At 48.1% G+C, this 16,698-nt stretch overlaps 6 protein-coding genes across 6 annotated transcripts; 3 read left to right on the top strand and 3 right to left on the bottom strand.

Annotated features, from left to right (window-relative positions):
• Positions 1-1,493: 1,493 nt before the first annotated feature.
• N7520_008775 (kinesin family protein) lies at positions 1,494-4,568 on the bottom strand (the record flags this gene model as incomplete). The annotated part of the gene is made up of 2 exons (XM_057142709.1): positions 1,494-4,302; positions 4,369-4,568. 2 exons carry the CDS (start codon positions 4,566-4,568, stop codon positions 1,494-1,496), a joined length of 3,009 nt encoding a protein of 1,002 aa, XP_056991997.1.
• A 638-nt stretch (positions 4,569-5,206) lies between these two features.
• N7520_008774 (uncharacterized protein) lies at positions 5,207-5,728 on the bottom strand (the record flags this gene model as incomplete). Its single annotated transcript, XM_057142708.1, has 1 exon — positions 5,207-5,728. The coding sequence occupies one exon, from the start codon at positions 5,726-5,728 to the stop codon at positions 5,207-5,209; it is 522 nt and encodes a 173-aa protein (XP_056991996.1).
• Positions 5,729-6,328: 600 nt separating this feature from the next.
• On the top strand, positions 6,329-7,023 carry N7520_008773 (uncharacterized protein; the record flags this gene model as incomplete). The annotated part of the gene is made up of 2 exons (XM_057142707.1): positions 6,329-6,785; positions 6,851-7,023. The coding sequence occupies 2 exons, from the start codon at positions 6,329-6,331 to the stop codon at positions 7,021-7,023; spliced, it is 630 nt and encodes a 209-aa protein (XP_056991995.1).
• A 1,182-nt stretch (positions 7,024-8,205) lies between these two features.
• On the top strand, positions 8,206-11,031 carry N7520_008772 (uncharacterized protein; the record flags this gene model as incomplete). The annotated part of the gene is made up of 2 exons (XM_057142706.1): positions 8,206-10,635; positions 10,687-11,031. The coding sequence occupies 2 exons, from the start codon at positions 8,206-8,208 to the stop codon at positions 11,029-11,031; spliced, it is 2,775 nt and encodes a 924-aa protein (XP_056991994.1).
• A 1,580-nt stretch (positions 11,032-12,611) lies between these two features.
• On the top strand, positions 12,612-13,358 carry N7520_008771 (Zn(II)2Cys6 transcription factor domain-containing protein; the record flags this gene model as incomplete). Its single annotated transcript, XM_057142705.1, has 2 exons — positions 12,612-12,860; positions 12,951-13,358. 2 exons carry the CDS (start codon positions 12,612-12,614, stop codon positions 13,356-13,358), a joined length of 657 nt encoding a protein of 218 aa, XP_056991993.1.
• A 337-nt stretch (positions 13,359-13,695) lies between these two features.
• On the bottom strand, positions 13,696-16,246 carry slx4 (the record flags this gene model as incomplete). The annotated part of the gene is made up of 2 exons (XM_057142704.1): positions 13,696-15,363; positions 15,422-16,246. The coding sequence occupies 2 exons, from the start codon at positions 16,244-16,246 to the stop codon at positions 13,696-13,698; spliced, it is 2,493 nt and encodes an 830-aa protein (XP_056991992.1).
• Positions 16,247-16,698: the final 452 nt, after the last annotated feature.

The raw sequence follows: 16,698 nt of genomic DNA, 5'->3' as shown, positions 1-16,698 counted from the left end.
CACTCTTCATTTTCAAGGGAAAAAAGTTTCCAGAGCATCTACGCCCTTATCTTCTTTTAAATCAAGAAGGAGCACGTCTCACTATGAGTGAAAATGGCTGGACTACTAATACAATTGGTTTATGGTGGTTGAAACATCTTTTTATCCCAAATATTGGGCCAAGAGTGGGGAAATATTGCCTACTGGTCCTCGATGGTCATGGGAGTCATTTGACCCCCGAATTTGACCAACTTTGTGAAGAAAACCAAATTATCGCAATCTGTATGCCTCCTCATGCTTCCCACCTTTTACAACCTTTGGATGTGGGCTGTTTTTCGGTTTTGAAGAGGCTTTATGGAGGAGCGGTTTCAACCTTGATGCGGAATGGAGTGAACTCTATTGATAAGGAAGATTTTCTTGAACTTATCGCTGATGCGAGAATTGGTGCTTTTAAGACTTCTACTATACAAAATAGCTTTTCAGCTACTGGATTAGCACCATTTGATGCTAATAAAGTCTTGGAAAAGCTAAATGTGCGCCTGGATTCCCTTCCTCCTCTCGATATTGTCTCACAGCGACCACTCTCTTCCGGCAGTGATAGTGATCCAAATACTCTCTGGACTCTCTCAAAATTCACAAAATCACAATCTCGGATCAAAAAAGGTCTAGAATCTTCTTCTTCAATCCTCTCTTCACCAACAAAAAGAGAGCTTCAGAAGACCTATGATATGACTATCAAAGTGGTCCACCACCATATTTTTCTCCAGAATCGCTGTACCCAATTAGAGGCTACCAACAAGAAACAGACAAAAAAACGAGAGACCATACATAAGTTTACTACCCAGAAAGGTATCTTTGGGGGTCTAGAGAGTGGTAAAGATGATGTGGTTTATGAGGATGAAGATAATGGTAAAGATATATATTTGCCGGAGGTATCTACAAGAGCGGTTGTTGAGCCTACTTTACCTTCTATGCCTTCGGTTCGGCGGCATGTGACATGTTCTGGCTGTGGGATAAAAGGTCATACATATCCTGGATGCCCTTCACGTGTTTATTAGCAAAATTTTGAGTTATTTGATGGTTTTAGTGGTAGTTCAAAATTAATGATTATTCGAAGTTTGGTGGGGTCGCTCGCTCAACCGGGTCGCCCGCGCAACCGGACTTCACGTTACTAAATCGGCCGATAGGGCGATCACTCTTAAACTCTAACAATATCAACATGAACTGTATCATACTCAACAAACTTTGTTTGTGATAATAGAGCGAAACAACATCGTTAATGTACACTCCGAGAAACAATATGTCAAGGGAAAAGAAGATGACAGTGCATCAATGGTGAAACGTAGTCAAGGACAACAATAGAAGTGACCAAGGGAACCGAGATAAACAATTGGGAGATTGACCCATGAGCATGGAAACGAGAGGAAACAAAAAAGGGAAAATGTGGTATCTGTTACGCCGAGCCATGCCAACGCCATATCATTATTGAAAAAGGGAAAGAAACAAATTAACGCCTAGCGGAATCCACTAGACGTCGATGTTGCGGTACGATCAACCAGTGGCGCGGCCATGGCAGAAAGTCGCAAGGCATCTCTACTTGAGAGGCTGCCATGTCGTGGTCGGATATCTCCGCCCAATGTTGTCCGTCGCCCGGTGTTCTTCATGACCGGCAGGGTATGCGGACTGAATACCCGGGGCTTGGCCTCAATCTCCCGTTCACTCTTCACCATACGGCGAGCCTGGGATGCAGTGAACATGTTACCCTCGTTGGGAGAGCTGCTGTATGTGTTAGATCCGGGACTTCGACGACGATGGACTCGCAAAGCGTTGGCAGAAGGTCCAAAGTGCCCACTAGAGATACGGCGCATCGCGGAATTAATCTTGATCGCCTCATCCTTGTCAGACTTCCAATTGCCCTTGGTGTCGGGTAATGGGCTGCTCAAAAGGTTTCCACTTGGGCTTCGGACAGCAATTCGGGATGGACGCTCTGAGGGGGCCCGATTCAGGAAACTGCTACCTTCGATGTCGCGAAGGGGAGAGCTTCCACGACCGGAAAGAGGGAGAGTTGAAGTAGGTGGGGGTGCAAGAGGGGAGCTGTCAGCTCTTTTGGATAGGAATCCAGCTTTGAAACGGCTGCTGTTCTTTTGAATATTCAGGGTCGGTTCATCAGATGGCGCAGGAGGCAAGGCCATTCCTGATGGACTAACAATCCTCGGAATGTTACGCGGGATCGGGGATACGCCCCGTGGTAAAGTAGGCTCGAAAGGATCCTCCGCACTGTCCTCTTCAACGGACTGGGTTTTCGGAGGCGACTTTTGGAACTCAGTTAAAGGAGCATCTTCTTCATCGTCCTTCCAACGGACCGACCTCTTGGCAGCCTTGACTTGTGACTTCTTAGGTGAGAAGGTGACGTTCTTACGGCCAGTACCCGCCTTGCGGCGACGGGGTGAGCCCTTGGTTGGAGAGACAGGAGCCATGGGCACGATCTGAACAGAGGGCTGGAGAGATTTCAATGGAGGCGGCATGCTCACCAGGCTGTATCTTTTCTTCGCCTTTGAAGGGCTGGCCATCTTGACGGGACTAGCCGGAAGTGCAGGCAGAATTCCATCCGGTTTCACGAGATTTGATGCAGCATTTGAGCAGTCTTCGAGCATCTTCGCGAGAATCACACGTCCCTTCTGAATTGCTTCGGTTGCGTTCAGTTGCATGATATTCTCAATTGACGACATCATTTCAAACTGCGCTTGGAGGAGCAGCTGTAAGGCGGCCGCGTCGCCAGCCTTGTCTTGATCAATAACTGCTGTCAAGGACTCGCGCTCTGCATTGGATCTCAGAAGCTGAGCTTCCCTATCCAAGTTGGCGTAGTCGCTCGCATCACTGATATCAAATTCCTGAAGCTGCTTCGTGGCGTTTTCAACCGCCGAGTTCATCGCTCGATCCCAAGTGCTCTTGGACAATCGCTGGTTGTAATGGTGTCTGCTGCCTTCCAATTCAAGCAGAATACCCTGCGCGCTTTTCCTAATGGCATATAAGTTGGCGATTCCCTCCCCATCCTCGCGCGATGCGCATGCAGTGTCGAATGCTGCGATCCAAGAGGACAGAATGCTAATCCGGCGGCTGATCTGTCTAAGCTTGAGCATGTGATTCGTTCGCTCCTGTCTCTCTGGCAAGCAGTGGTCGTAGGCGGTGCGGATACGAGCAACGCCCTCCCGCATGACAGCGTCTTTCTTTTCCGTCTGCTTCTTGAACTTGGTGAATGCCAGATTCTCCGAGTCCTTTTGCTGCGCTTTGAGTTCGTTGATTAATTTCATCTGCTCGTCAATCTTCACCAGGAAATCCTTAACGTGACGGTTGACATTGAAAACATTTCGGGTGACCTTAGTCTGAATGTTCTTCGCGCGATTCGCATATCGTAGAGTATTTTGAGTCTCGTCGAAATGTTGACTGGACGGACTAACGCATACAATCATGACAGTCTTGCAATTGCCACCAAGAGCGAATTTGAGGAGTCGTGTCAGTTTTGAGTTCCGATAAGGGATATGGTTCCGCTTCCGAGGGTCGCAAAGGGCATTGATACAGCTGCCCAGTGCCAGCAGGGACTTGTTGATGTTTGCACCTTCGAGTAGGCGGTCGCCTCGGTTCTTCGTGGCGCTGGCTCGCTCACTACCAGCAAGGTCAATGATGCTGAGTGTGGCCATAGTGTGAGGCTCGTTAACATCGGCGTTTCGGTCTTTTTGTGCCACGTTGATTTGAAGAACGGCGTGGGATCGGGATGAAGTCGCATTGGCCTCCGTTGGAGACATAGTGCGGCATTCATTACCTCGCATGATCATATCCATGACCTCCGCTACATTTTGTGGATGATGACTGGATAGACCAGGCACCGAAACTGCTTGGTTGGTGTCCTCACGCAGCATGAGGCCACCCTTAGCTCCCCCAGGGACAAGCAGATCGCGAATCGTTTCGTTGTAGATCTCCAGATATGAGAGGGATATTTCAGTCGACTTTTCACCCGATCTCTCATCAATACGCTCGAAAAGCTCTTGCATCGTCATGAAAATAATACCAGGCTGCTGTGTTGTTCCTGTGATAGTATGCGTCTTTCCACATCCTGTCGCTCCGTAGGCGAATACGGTGGCATTGTAACCTTCCAGGACACTATCCAGGAGACTGCGGGTTGTGGATTCGTAAACCTCACCTTGTGAGGCATTTTGGTCGAAGATACGATCGAAGGCAAAGGTCTGATCCTTGACACGTTTGCCTTGGGGTACGACGGAACGGGAGAATTTCTGGACGGGATTGTCCTCGGGAGGGTCAAACACTCTAGAATAAATGTGTCAGCCGGGACAATGACTCCATAGATCGTCAACACCTCAAATTGGTACATACAGACACCGATCGTCAATCACCTTTACGATGGATCGTATCCCTTTCTGGTTGAGCTTGGGTGTGGGCACGCCTGCCAGCGATCCATCTCCAAGGAAAAGAGGGCCATCGTCATTTTTGGTGATTTGGGCTGCTTCACGAATTGTAAATGGGCGAACACGAACTGTGACCGTGATCGAGGAGGCGCCTTCGGTGGTCGGCATTTTGGACGATTGGGTCGAAGCCGCCTGCTCCTGTTGCGGGGCCGGTATGTCGAAGCCGTATCGCGACCGTTCGGCAAGGCCTGGTGATGGGGTGTCGAGAGTTAACGATGGAAGGGCGAAGAATGTGTGGATCTAACGTGTATGGGGTTTTGGGATGCAGTATTCTCCGAGAGTCGGGAGCGATCTCATTTGTTGATGCGAGGGATGTGTTGTCCCCTCCTGGTTGCTCCTGGCAACCGTTTGATAGTGGCGATTAAGCCTCATATCTCGTGGCGTTAAAGATCACCCACCATATTATGTGACACTCCTCGATTATATAGTGTGTTTCATGTACTCGCACGCATCATATCCCATTCTTGCCACGGCCATCTTTGTCCAAGCTCCACTTTGTGGAGAAAGCTGCGATGCCTACGCGAATATATTGGTGCTTTACAGAGTCTCATACATTTCACCTTTGGGATTAACCAATACACGAGTCATAACACAGAAGGTGGACCCGACTGTAAATTTTTCAAATCGATATCTGATGACCTCGAAGATATTTCAAGTGTGTGAATTCATTTTCCTGTGTTGCAAGCGCCATGAAACATAATTGTATCCGTATCGTTATAGTTTCGTAAAGCAACATCATATCACTATCATAGCTCCTCCTCTTCATCGTCAAAGCTTGGAATGATCACATCCCAACCCTCCTCCTGATCAGCATCCATCTCCAGCTCGTCCTTCTCCGCGTCCTTGTCCACCTCGTCTGGCTTCCGGAAGCGAAAGGCAACGATATGACCATTCTCAAGCCCAGTTGCTAACACAGTATCCCCAGTCCTTCCTGCACTCTGTTTAGAGCCACTGTTGGTCGTGGCAGCCTTGCCGATCCGGGTCCATCCTTTTTCGAGCTCGCTTCGATCGACAGGAATACCGAGATCGATGTATGTAGGGTCATCGGGGACCGGTTCGCCATTAATCTGACGAATTTCACGCGAGTTCAATGCTTCGAGCAATTTAGCTTTGACTGCTGCAAGGGATTCGTGGGGCTGTAGCGAGAGTAGGATGGTGATTTTGTGCTTCTTGAAGAGGAGGGTCAAAGCCCGTGAGTCCGCCTTCGCTTGCTTGGGTGCCTTTTCAAAGTTAGTTCTTAGTTTGCCTTCGGGTTCCTTCCAGTGCATAGGTGGGATTCTTTCGAACTTGTACCATTTTCTGTAACGCGTGAGCTCGACTGAAGAGTTGTCACGTGATTAGAGCTTGAAATGCGGGATGTGAATCCCATCGGCAATAGCACGTGATACTATGTAGGCGGTGAATTCATACGGGATTTTGCAAAGCACCAATATACAGCGCTAAGAGCTAGAGATCTTCAAAAAATTATAAATTCGGCATGGTAAATTTACTCTCATGCGATGTAGAGCTTCACCTTCCGTGCCATGACTCGTGGATTGCTCTATCTCAACTGTTCTTCTAATTAGACTTGGCGTAGTGACGAAGGCGGAGAGACCGAAATTCTGCACCGGCCCTGTACGCCATTAGAAACAAGCAGGACAGGTGATTCGATCAAAGACCCGAAGGTCATTCATCTTGCTACATTATATCATCTCAGTCCCCCTATGTCACTTGGAAGCTATTTTACCAAAGTATTTCACACTTGTTGAACAATAATTACCCTCAACATCCGACAACTTCGTTTTCGCATCTGCGGCCCTTCTCCGTCTCGCCGAGGACTACTTCGCCATTGTCCACATTAGGGCTGCTGCATCCAATCTAAATTCGACATGGAACGTCGTACATTCTCCACGGAGGCCGAGCGGGAGGCTTCACTCTTCCTTAAGCTCGTGAACTGGCACAAGCTTTTCGAATCCGACACCCCTCCGCGCCTGGGTATCGACGTGGAAAGGCGCATACCATACGCGACTATGTGTGCGTTCTTTCCCGGACTAGCTCTGGGATATGTTCATGGAAGCAAAAAAGCTGGCCTGCTGTTCCGAGCAGAGAACGCGCATCGATTCCCCACGTCCTCGACCGGCTGGTTCCAGTACCACAAGACCAAGAACTATATCTCCATTGTGGGTGGTGTGAAGGATGGGGTAAAAATGGGGGCCAAGCTAGGAGCTGGAGCTCTGGCCTTTTCCCTATTTGAGGAGACGGTGGACTATGCTCGGCATGACGAGAGGGACTTTTTGTCGACGGTGACTGCTGGTCTATCGTTCTCTGGTATTTACAGCTTACTAGGTAAGACCCTACCGCATTTATCCGCCCTTGAAGAATCGTTCAAACTAACCATATCTCTGTCACAGCTCGCCACGATGTTTACACTGCTGCTCGTACTGCAAAATTCGGGTTGAAGCTGAGTTTGACCTACGGCTTATTACAAGATGTTCTAGAAACAGCAAAAGGCAATCGCCCGAAATACTTGGATTTCTTTCTTGGCAAAAGAGAGCCTAGAACAAAGGACGAGGGTAATATCTGATCCAATTCCAGTTGGGTTTGTCATTGTTCCCTTGTGAATGCCCTATTCTGATTGATACACGTCGACCACTCGCCCAAATCTATCAAAGCTCCACCAGCAGTTGGTAGACCCTTCCCTACCAACCTTACTCAAAGAACTGCCAATGTATGGCTTGGGACTTTTCAAGCCACTGCTTCCATAGCGTCCAAGACCGCTTGAGACGTGGCAAGCAACGACCCCGAGATTGGGTCTCTTTGTTAGGCAGCTTGAGATGTTGGCGGCTTTAAATGTGCCGCACCATGTTATTTTCCGCATGTATGATTTACAGTTGTTTGATACCCTCTACTTTTGCATGGAATTGTTTTCTTCACCATGTGGGCACGTGACATTTTCTGACCAAATGCCTGCATCACTGGTACTAATGCACCTTAGCTTAGGTATATTGAACCAAAAGTACATAAATTGCGAACTGTAACAATAGCATAGGATCTCCAAATAAAATAAATATATTGTTCTTGAGACAACCTGGTAATTTTTTACTTCTCAACTGAAAAGTCCGGATTTGGGCGAAGGCTGCTCTAGGAAAGGATCAGGATTCTTTTTATACTTTTCTTTGTCTTATTCCGCTCTAGATTCCATACATCAAATGCATAGAATAGTAAGCCAAATGCATTGACTGCCATTAGAGCCGTGCCTCATGCGTGTTATAGTAATTTTGACTGATGAACTCCTCCGGGATCGCAGATCGCCCTCTGCAGCCACCGAGGTATTGCGACGATCGGGACACAAATGAACTGGCCACATAGAAGTACAGGAATCCTTTCAATCAAGTTATGAAGATTATGATCTGAAATTCCAAGTGAAAGAGAAAGTGGATCATCCGACAGCGGGTTCCCATAGAGTTTCCGAAGGTTTCCAGATGATCGGTGGAGCTCAACCGCATTTGACATTGACTCTCTTTCCTCCCCCACCTTTCTGAGAACTTCCCCATCACCTTTGATCTTTTACCCATCTATCCCATCCACCTTTGTAGCAGATGTATAGCTGCTAGCGATACTTCCAACCCATTGGGCGTGGAAAGAATGCCGACTGTCGGCTTGACATCTGCGCTTTCGTCGACGTCATCGTTCTCTCCTTAGCTCGGAGCCCTACGTCTTGTCGCCAACCAGATCTTCCTCCCAATTTTCATTTCCGTGATCGAACATGCGTCGCCATGGTAGGTCGGGCGGGGGCCCGACTAAGGCTGCCACGCCTATGTCTGATAACCTGTCCCTCATCCATTCTTTCGATTCGGTCATGAACCCGAACAGACCCGTGCGCCCCTCGCCCTTGGCTTCCTCTCACATTAAAGCGCTGCCGCTCGAACTCGTTGATCGCCTGCGCTCTTTTCCCCTCTTCCAAGCCACACCCGAATCCTTCCTGATCGAAGTCGGTCAGCACCTGCGCCCGCAGCTCCACGCCCCGAACGACTATATTTTGACTGAAGGTGACGATGCAAGAGCAATCTACTGGTTGGTGCGGGGCGCCGTCTCCGTCACATCGCGGGACGGTGAAAGTATATACGCCGAGTTGGAACCAGGTTCCTTCTTTGGAGAAATTGGTGTGTTAATGGATCGCCCGCGCACCGCGACTATTATCGCCCGCACCCGATGCATGCTGGTCGTGCTCTCCAAGGAGGACTTTCGCAACATCCTTCCGCGCTTTCCGGAGGTCGAGCGCGCGATCATGGAAGAAGCCCAGGAGCGATTGATGATTCTGGAGAAAAAGAAGAAAGAGACCTCGGCTCCCGTCGTGGACGACGAGCCCAGCCCCAGTCCAGTACGGAGAGGCTCAAAGCGATTGCGGGAAAGCTTTTCTAAAGATTTCATTGTCACGGAAGATGAGGATTTGAATCTGAAGTCGGTCTACAAAAAGCGGAAATCACCGAGCCCGGGGCGACGAGATGCAGCCAGTGCACTAGCCAATGGACTGGTGAACGTCCGTCTGCTGCTCAAAGAACTCCCGCTCTTTTCCGGGCTACCTGCCGATATTCTTCACTTCTTGGGCTTGAATGCCCAGCCAGTTTCCTTTCATCCATTTACCGACATCATCAAGCAAGATTCCCCGGGCCGCGATCTTTATTTCATCGTTCGTGGTGAAGTAGAAGTTGTGGCTGAGAAGCGCGAGTCAAACAACGAAGATCATAGCAAGCCTAATGGAGTTGGTCACGGGGCTGTGGAGATAAAAGCAAGACTCAAGCAGGGGCAATATTTTGGTGAAGTGGTCAGTTTGGCGCTAGCGCCGCGAAGAACCGCAACTGTTCGTTCTGTTACATTAGTGGAGTGCCTCATGCTGAGTGGGGATGTGCTCTCTAAATTCTGGGAGATGTGCCCTCAGGATATTCGGGATCAGGTGGAGCGCACTGCTCAAGAAAGACTACAGGCAGCTTCTGATGGCGATGTAGTCATGACAGATGCTTCTGATGAGCAAACACCGATGGGTGACTTGAACATTGATGATCGTGTGAAAATAAGCTCGGCTCGGAGAAAGTCCATGCCTCTATTGACATTGACTGAGACTGAGCTTGATGGCCCACACCAATCCTTAACTGGTGAAGATCAGGAGCACCCTTTGGCACGACCATCTGACCCAGATCCTTATTTGAGCCTCGGGCTAGACAATGTCCGACTTAGAAGCCGGCGTGGCTCGGTTGCACCTATGACCCCAGAAGAAATGTCGGGCGAATTTCAGCGACATTCTCCCTCAGAACCTCGTTCTGCTACTTCATCAACCTTTGCGCTTCCTGAAACGGTCGAACTTCCCAAACTACAGCGGGTTACACGCCACTCGGGAGAAGCTCAACACTCCTTCTTTCCAGATCGCATTCTGCTGAACATATTTCGGTTCCTGGAATTCCACCACCTCCTTCGACTCCGTGCGGTGTCGTCTCGCTGGTGTGATATTCTGAACAAGTCATCGGAGCTGGTTCAGGATCTCGACTTAAGCGTTTACAACCGCATAGTCACCGATGAGGCCCTTGTGAAGATTATATGTCCATTCGTTGGTAGCAGGCCCCGCTCTGTGAATATCAGCAATTGTTTTCATATCACCGACGAAGGATTCAATGCACTAGTGAATACATGTGCACCTAACTCTACGACGTGGAAGATGAAAAGTGTCTGGGATGTCACGGCATCGGCGATTCTCGAAATGTCTAGCAAAGCTACCAGTCTACAGGAGGTAGACTTGAGCAACTGTCGAAAAGTAGGGGATACTCTGATGGCTCGAATCCTCGGATGGGTAATCCCTGGAAATCAAAAGCCTACCGAAGGCAAAAGTGCTTCTATCAAGCCCACGCTACAGACAGGAGATAGCTTAGTCTATGGCTGTCCGCAGCTGAAGAAGCTCACACTCTCGTACTGCAAACATGTTACGGACCGCTCAATGCACCACATCGCTTCGCATGCAGCAGGTCGAATCGAAGAAATGGACTTGACTCGCTGCACAACGATCACGGACCAAGGTTTCCAATATTGGGGGAATGCTCGGTTCACCAACTTGCGAAGGCTCTGTTTGGCGGACTGCACCTATTTAACCGACAATGCCATCGTGCATCTCACCAACGCTGCAAAGCAGTTACAGGAATTGGACTTGGTAAGGACCAGCCCTTTCCATTGCATGAACTAGAAGCTAATCATTACCCAGTCATTCTGTTGCGCCTTATCTGATACGGCAACAGAAGTCCTTGCGCTTCAATGCTCCAACTTGAAGTATCTGAATATGTCGTTCTGTGGTTCCGCGATTTCCGATCCCTCTCTTCGAAGTATTGGCCTCCATCTCCTTTCACTCAACCATCTCTCCGTGCGTGGCTGTGTCCGCGTTACTGGTGTAGGCGTTGAAGCCGTGTCCGAAGGCTGTCACCAACTCGACTCTTTCGATGTTAGCCAATGCAAGAACCTACTTCCGTGGCTTGAAGATGGTGGCGCAGTGCGTTACCAGCCACGAATCAACTTCCAACTCGTGGCGTCCAATGGAAGAAACTTCCGATGATCCAAGTACAAAGCAGCGGTACCCATACAACCATTTGATAAGATAATAAGCACTTTTGCGTTCCCTTTAATTTTGGGTTTCTTGATACATTGATTTTTGTGCCACCTCGGGCTTACCGTTTCATGATTGGGAGTTCAGGCTTTCTAGGGCACTGTTTTCATTCTTTTGGTTTTGTCCCGTGTAGATTGGCACCGGATTTGGGCTGTGTTTGTGTCATTGGGGTTGGTATTCGGGATCATATATTGGTTCTTAACCTGGTCAAGCATGGCTGGAGTTTCAAGACTGAACGCATTTTTGACTTCTTTTGGTCGGTTTCGATATTTAATTCTCGTCATATGGTCGGTTATTTATTGCCATTTTACGAAGATAATGTTACCACTTTACTTCAAACTTTTGATTGATTTTGCAAGCGTTTTCTGGTAATCGCAATAATATTCATTTACGTTTAACCTTAGAGATTCAGCCGGTTCATCTACAAGCTCTGAATGGGCACGAGAGCGGTCCGAAACAGAGATGAGAAAGCACGCTCGGGGACACGCAACCTCCACCCTATTTTCCTTTTTTCTTCTCTTTCCTTCACTTTTCTTCCTTCTAGTCCATTACTCATAGTTTTGGGGAGCATTTCAATTCTTTAACTACTACAATAGAACTAATACAATAGAAAAGAAGGTTGGAGATATGGTACGATCCTAAGTAGGTAATTAGGTAGAAGACTGGGTAGTAAATGCTATAGAAGGTATGGTAGAAACATACATTCTAGACTTGGAATGTTACAAGTGAACTGTCTATATATCCAAGAACATTGGTTTACATAATAGCACTTGAAACACATCTTTATTAATAGACTGAGTCTTGAACTTCAGATGGTATGTCTCGCAGTGTTATATAAAGGGAGAGATCCAATTTTCAGGCTTGTGTCTGCTATGCTCTGCAGCTCTAAGTGAGCCTCAGCTTGGTTTCAAAAGTTCTACAAGAAATTGCCAACGAAAGCATTCCATCTTCACCAAAACCTCTTTATCTCTAGGCTATTCATATGGCTGGCATTGGAGCTACATAAGGTTGAAATTGCTTCGTTTTTCATTCTCTTAGCTTGTCTTGAAATACAACAATACCCTTGTTTCTATATAAAGAGATAAGTTGAAGTAAATGGGGTATCAATTATCCTTTCGTTCTAATATCATTTCCTAAATACTATATCTTAAGCGGATTCCAGGCTTGTCTGTACGTACATCCCATGGGAAGGTTCTCAAACGAAAGGTCATCCAGCGAGTCAATCTGATACCCCAGGCACCCCATATGCCTATTCTGATTGTACGCATCCTCGCAACCATCATTACTTAACCACAAACATTCATATCTTTCTAATTTTCCATCGTCGTCACCCGCCAGTTCCAAAGAAAACACCAAACCTCGATTTCAAAAACCAAAAAGGTTATTCAAGCATCCCTCAGTATCAAACCTAGCATCGCTGGCACTCTCCTTGATAAAACAGTATTGCATTCTACTGATTCTTGTAAAGACTGAACTGTTCCAGGCTAATCGTTGTCACTTTATGCAAAAGTTATCAAACAGTTAGCAACATGGCCGATGACATCGATTCGACTCTTTACCGGCTCATACCAGAAGAGCTCCCCGAAACCATGCAAACAAGCGCATCGGAAGACCCCACGACAGCTTCCAATGTCAGCGCAGAGGAAGGTCCCAGGCGGAAGAGGCCCCGCCGTCGTCGCGATGACCCGGAGCCGGATCACTCCAGTCTCGTGAGGGAGGAACAACAAGTTAAGCAGGCAACCTCAGACCGCTGTCGCCATGCTTGTGACAGGTGCAAAGTATATACATCTATCATACATCTCCATCCGATAGAATCCACCAATCACCTTTATCGAAGAACTCGCTAACGCTTGCTTTCAACCTCATAGTACAAGAAGACGCGCTGCACTGCTGTACCTGGCGATCCTAGATGTCTGCTCTGCAGTCAGCTGGGAAAGGATTGCTACGTCACTGACCGCGTCACTAACGAGACGTACAAGCGTGGTGAACCAGCCATGATGAAGCGTAAGATCGCTGAGCTGGAGGACAAGATTTTCAATCTTGAGGCGGAGATTGATGACTACGCCAAGGAGAAATCTGCTCGTGAGCCGCTTGTTATGGAAGACATGGTCATTGAGCTGGAGGAGAAGGTTGCCGGTCTTGAGGGTGAGGTTGAGGTCTCTATCATGGAGAACTCTAAGCTCAGGGCGAATATTGTGGCCTTGGAGGACGAGAATGCTCTTATTCGGGAGGAAAATTTTAGGTGGAGAGAACAGAATTGTTTCCTTGATAGGTAGGTGATTGGTATGATACCCATCGTTGTATGTGGCTAACTCGGTTTTTAAGTATTTGATGCTTGACATTGTACTCTTTGGGCTACTCCGCGAGTGGCGTATTTTTCGCACTTGCTTGTTTTCTTTGCTCCTCCGGCACCTGTTTCTTACATTGATCGGTGTTGTGTCTCCTACTGTCGATTTATTCTTTGATGTCTTCAAATTGGCGTGGGAAGGTACAGATCATGTTATGTAAGGGTGAGAAATTGAATATCAGCGCTATCAGCCATCACTGAGTCAATTCATTATGTCCTCTGGGTATCCGGTTAATACATATGATAAGGTTCCGCAGACTGTAGTATCACCAACTCGCATTCTGCTTCCAACAGCAACAAATTCCTCTACCCTCACACCACTTCCTCACATCCATTGAGCTAATCTCTCGATCTTCGCCGACAAGGCCAAGGCCTTCAACATTCAACCATGTCGTAAGATCCTCTAGTACGATGGGGTCATACATGAGGATCTTCTCGTGCCATGTTGGGCGACTCCGACTACCAGTCAAAGATGAGAGTGGCGAGAGCTTCGGCTGTAAACGCACGGCCTTGGTTATTTGAGCGGAGATATCAGGTAAGCTGTTTCGAGTAGATGATCCGACTTTGTCGGATTTGAGTGCTGACGTAGATGAAGTTGAGGTCTTAGAGCGTGAAACTTTGGCCGTCGTCTTTCGTTTTGTGGGGCTTTGGGATACTGCCTTCGTCACAATGTCCAAAGTATGCTCACGGGGCGGGCTAGTCGACAACATCTTCGTGTAACGCTGCTGGATTTGAATGGGAGATGGGAACAACTCTTCCTCGGAGTCCTGGATTTCTTCCACGTCTATATAAGAAGACCGCGGAGCATCGGTGTCTCCTGCTCTCTGCGGTGTCCTTTTTGGACTTGGAAAAGCAAGAGGTTTTACTTGTGTGAGTTTGTCAGTCGACGCTGATGTAGACGAAGTGGTAAGCTTAGACTTCGCTTTTGGTTTCGTTTTAGGTTTGGCACTTTGCACGGTTACCTTTGAAGTAACCGTTTGACATTGTGATGAAACCTCAATGGGTTTACTTGAAGTGCCGTGCTTAGACTCCCAGCATTTTTGAAGCAAATCGATCATCTTCTTGCGACCTTTTATCGACTTGAACCCAAACACAGCAACCTGCTTCGAGAGCTCCGCATCGGTGAAGCCACTGTAATGAGGCATAGCGAGCTTTGGCTTATCAGCTTGCTGGCTGCCTTTCACGGCTTTTGTGTTATCCTCAACTGGTGCGGGTACCTCTGCAACGGGCACTGGCTGAATTTTGACAACAGGTTCGTATGTTTTTTGTTGCAAGGTCGAGATGCCTTTTGGAGTGGCACGTCTTCCATAGTCGAGATCAAACCAATCATCGTCCTCAAGAGCTGCAGATGCCCCAGTCGAATCGCCCTGCTTCTTTTTGGATGCCTGAGAAGTGTTCGTCAGATCAACAGAGTCCAGTTCCGCTGCCTGAACCAAAGATCCGTTGATATCCCGAGCTGCAACTCCCCAAAGGTTTTTTTTCCCGGTCAGACGAGTTCCCAGGAGTGAAGATGTCTCACGACCCACAGTACGTCTACTTGCAGGCACAGCAAGACTCTCGGATTCGCGAATCGCTTGTTGTATATTTCTCAGCGTTTCTGGAGAATCTTCCCTTTCCAGCTGGCTACAGCTGCCAAAGATGAGATCCTGCTGATCCAAAGCCTTGACAGCAGCTTCGGGCGAAAGAACGGTGAAAGTGGGTTCTTCGTTCTTTGGCTTGGTCTTCCGTCGGGATTTAGCTTTGCTATTATCTGAAGCAACGTCTTCGGCCAAATCCTCATCCGGCGACTCGGCGGTATATTGAGCTGTCATCCGGGCCGTCAACGTCGTAAACCGTTTCTGGGCTTTTGGTTTCTTTTTCGGTTGTGCGCCAGAGGATGAATCGCTTTGGTATGGTTTGCCGGAGATCATTGCTTGAAGTCCAGAGTCTACCAGCTAAGGGCTCAGTTAGTATCCGCATAAGTTAGGTAAATAGTGAGCAAATGTCAGATACCTCTATTCGCCTGCGCTTTGTGGGCCCTTCGCCATCTATATCCAGGGGAACATCGCGGGGATTTGAAAGGAGCCCAGAGTAATTATAATCAGACATAAGTTTCCCAAATCCACCTGCCTCGCGACTCTCTGGTTCCTTGTCCGCCGCAGTGACATCGGGAGCGCACTCCCTTGGAGGTGTCCAGTCGCGGCGTCTAGCTATCGCTTCGTCCAATTGTAAATATTCAGTCTGTCCCAAAGTATTGCTTTGCTCAATGTGAGTGTCCATGCTTGTTGATTCTTGTTTGGAGTCCGAATTCTTGTCGGCTTTGCTCGTTTTCTTTGCTGCGGGTTCACTGCCCGTCTTAGTGACCTTGCCGGTTAATTTCATGTTCCCTAGTTTCATGTTCCCTGGCTCTTTGGCTTTCTTGCTTGTCCGCGTACTGCTTTTTTTCGCCGGTGCCGTTTGCTTCCCCGTGTTATCCCTTGGCTCAAGAGCTTCAGGCTCGAGGTCCCCAAGCGCAGCTGGCTTTGGATCCTGCTCTGTGACTTTCTTTGCCCTCTGTCGCGGTTTGGCGGGGGCTTTAATCGCATCTGGATCTGTGGTATCGAGCTTCTTCGCCGGTTGGCGCTTGATCTTAGCTGGTTTGTTGGCCACGGACTCTTCAAAAAATCGAGATCGTGTAGGAGGGCGGAAGACGTCTGACAGGGATGGCGCTGGCAGTGGCGGTTTTTTCAGTGGCGACATCTCAAAAACCTTTTCGGGGTGTCTCGAATCGTTCATGGGGGTACGCGTGGGAGGATCTGGGGAAGAGGACAAAACAATGGCATCTGCGGCGGTTGCCATGATTGTAAGTGATCGCGTCAATGCGAGATGGGCTGATGGTGTCGTCTGAAGCTTCTCCTGCTCTGAGAAACCATTGCTTTTGTAGTCTCGATGATCCTGAAAGCTCAGTGGTGTCGCAACTTATTTTGTGTTCTATAACTAAAAAGGTGGAGCATATATAAAGTCGCGATGGGACGGAGGTGACGAAGATCGGCGGGTCTTGGCAAAGTTGTAGAATTGCCTTTTTGGGATGATTACAAGTTGGTCCGAGCAACGCAAGGAATTCGTCATTGAAGCTCTCATTGTTCATTCTTTGATATGCTTTTTAAACCTGTTATTCACATATATCATGTGTCTAGTTTTTATTCGCTACTGAAGAAATCTTCAGATCCTCAACCTCAGAGCAGACTTAGTTCATTGGGGATTGTAATGTCAACTTCTCATTACAGACGTGTTTAAATGAGTTCAATGAC

The sequence above is a fragment of the Penicillium odoratum genome, assembly GCF_028828045.1.
Source record: "Penicillium odoratum strain IBT 22623 chromosome Unknown utg000006l_segment0_segment0, whole genome shotgun sequence".
Classification (NCBI taxonomy): domain Eukaryota; kingdom Fungi; phylum Ascomycota; class Eurotiomycetes; order Eurotiales; family Aspergillaceae; genus Penicillium; species Penicillium odoratum.
Note: the sequence above shows the minus strand (reverse complement) of the source record. Positions and strands in the feature narration are given on the sequence as shown.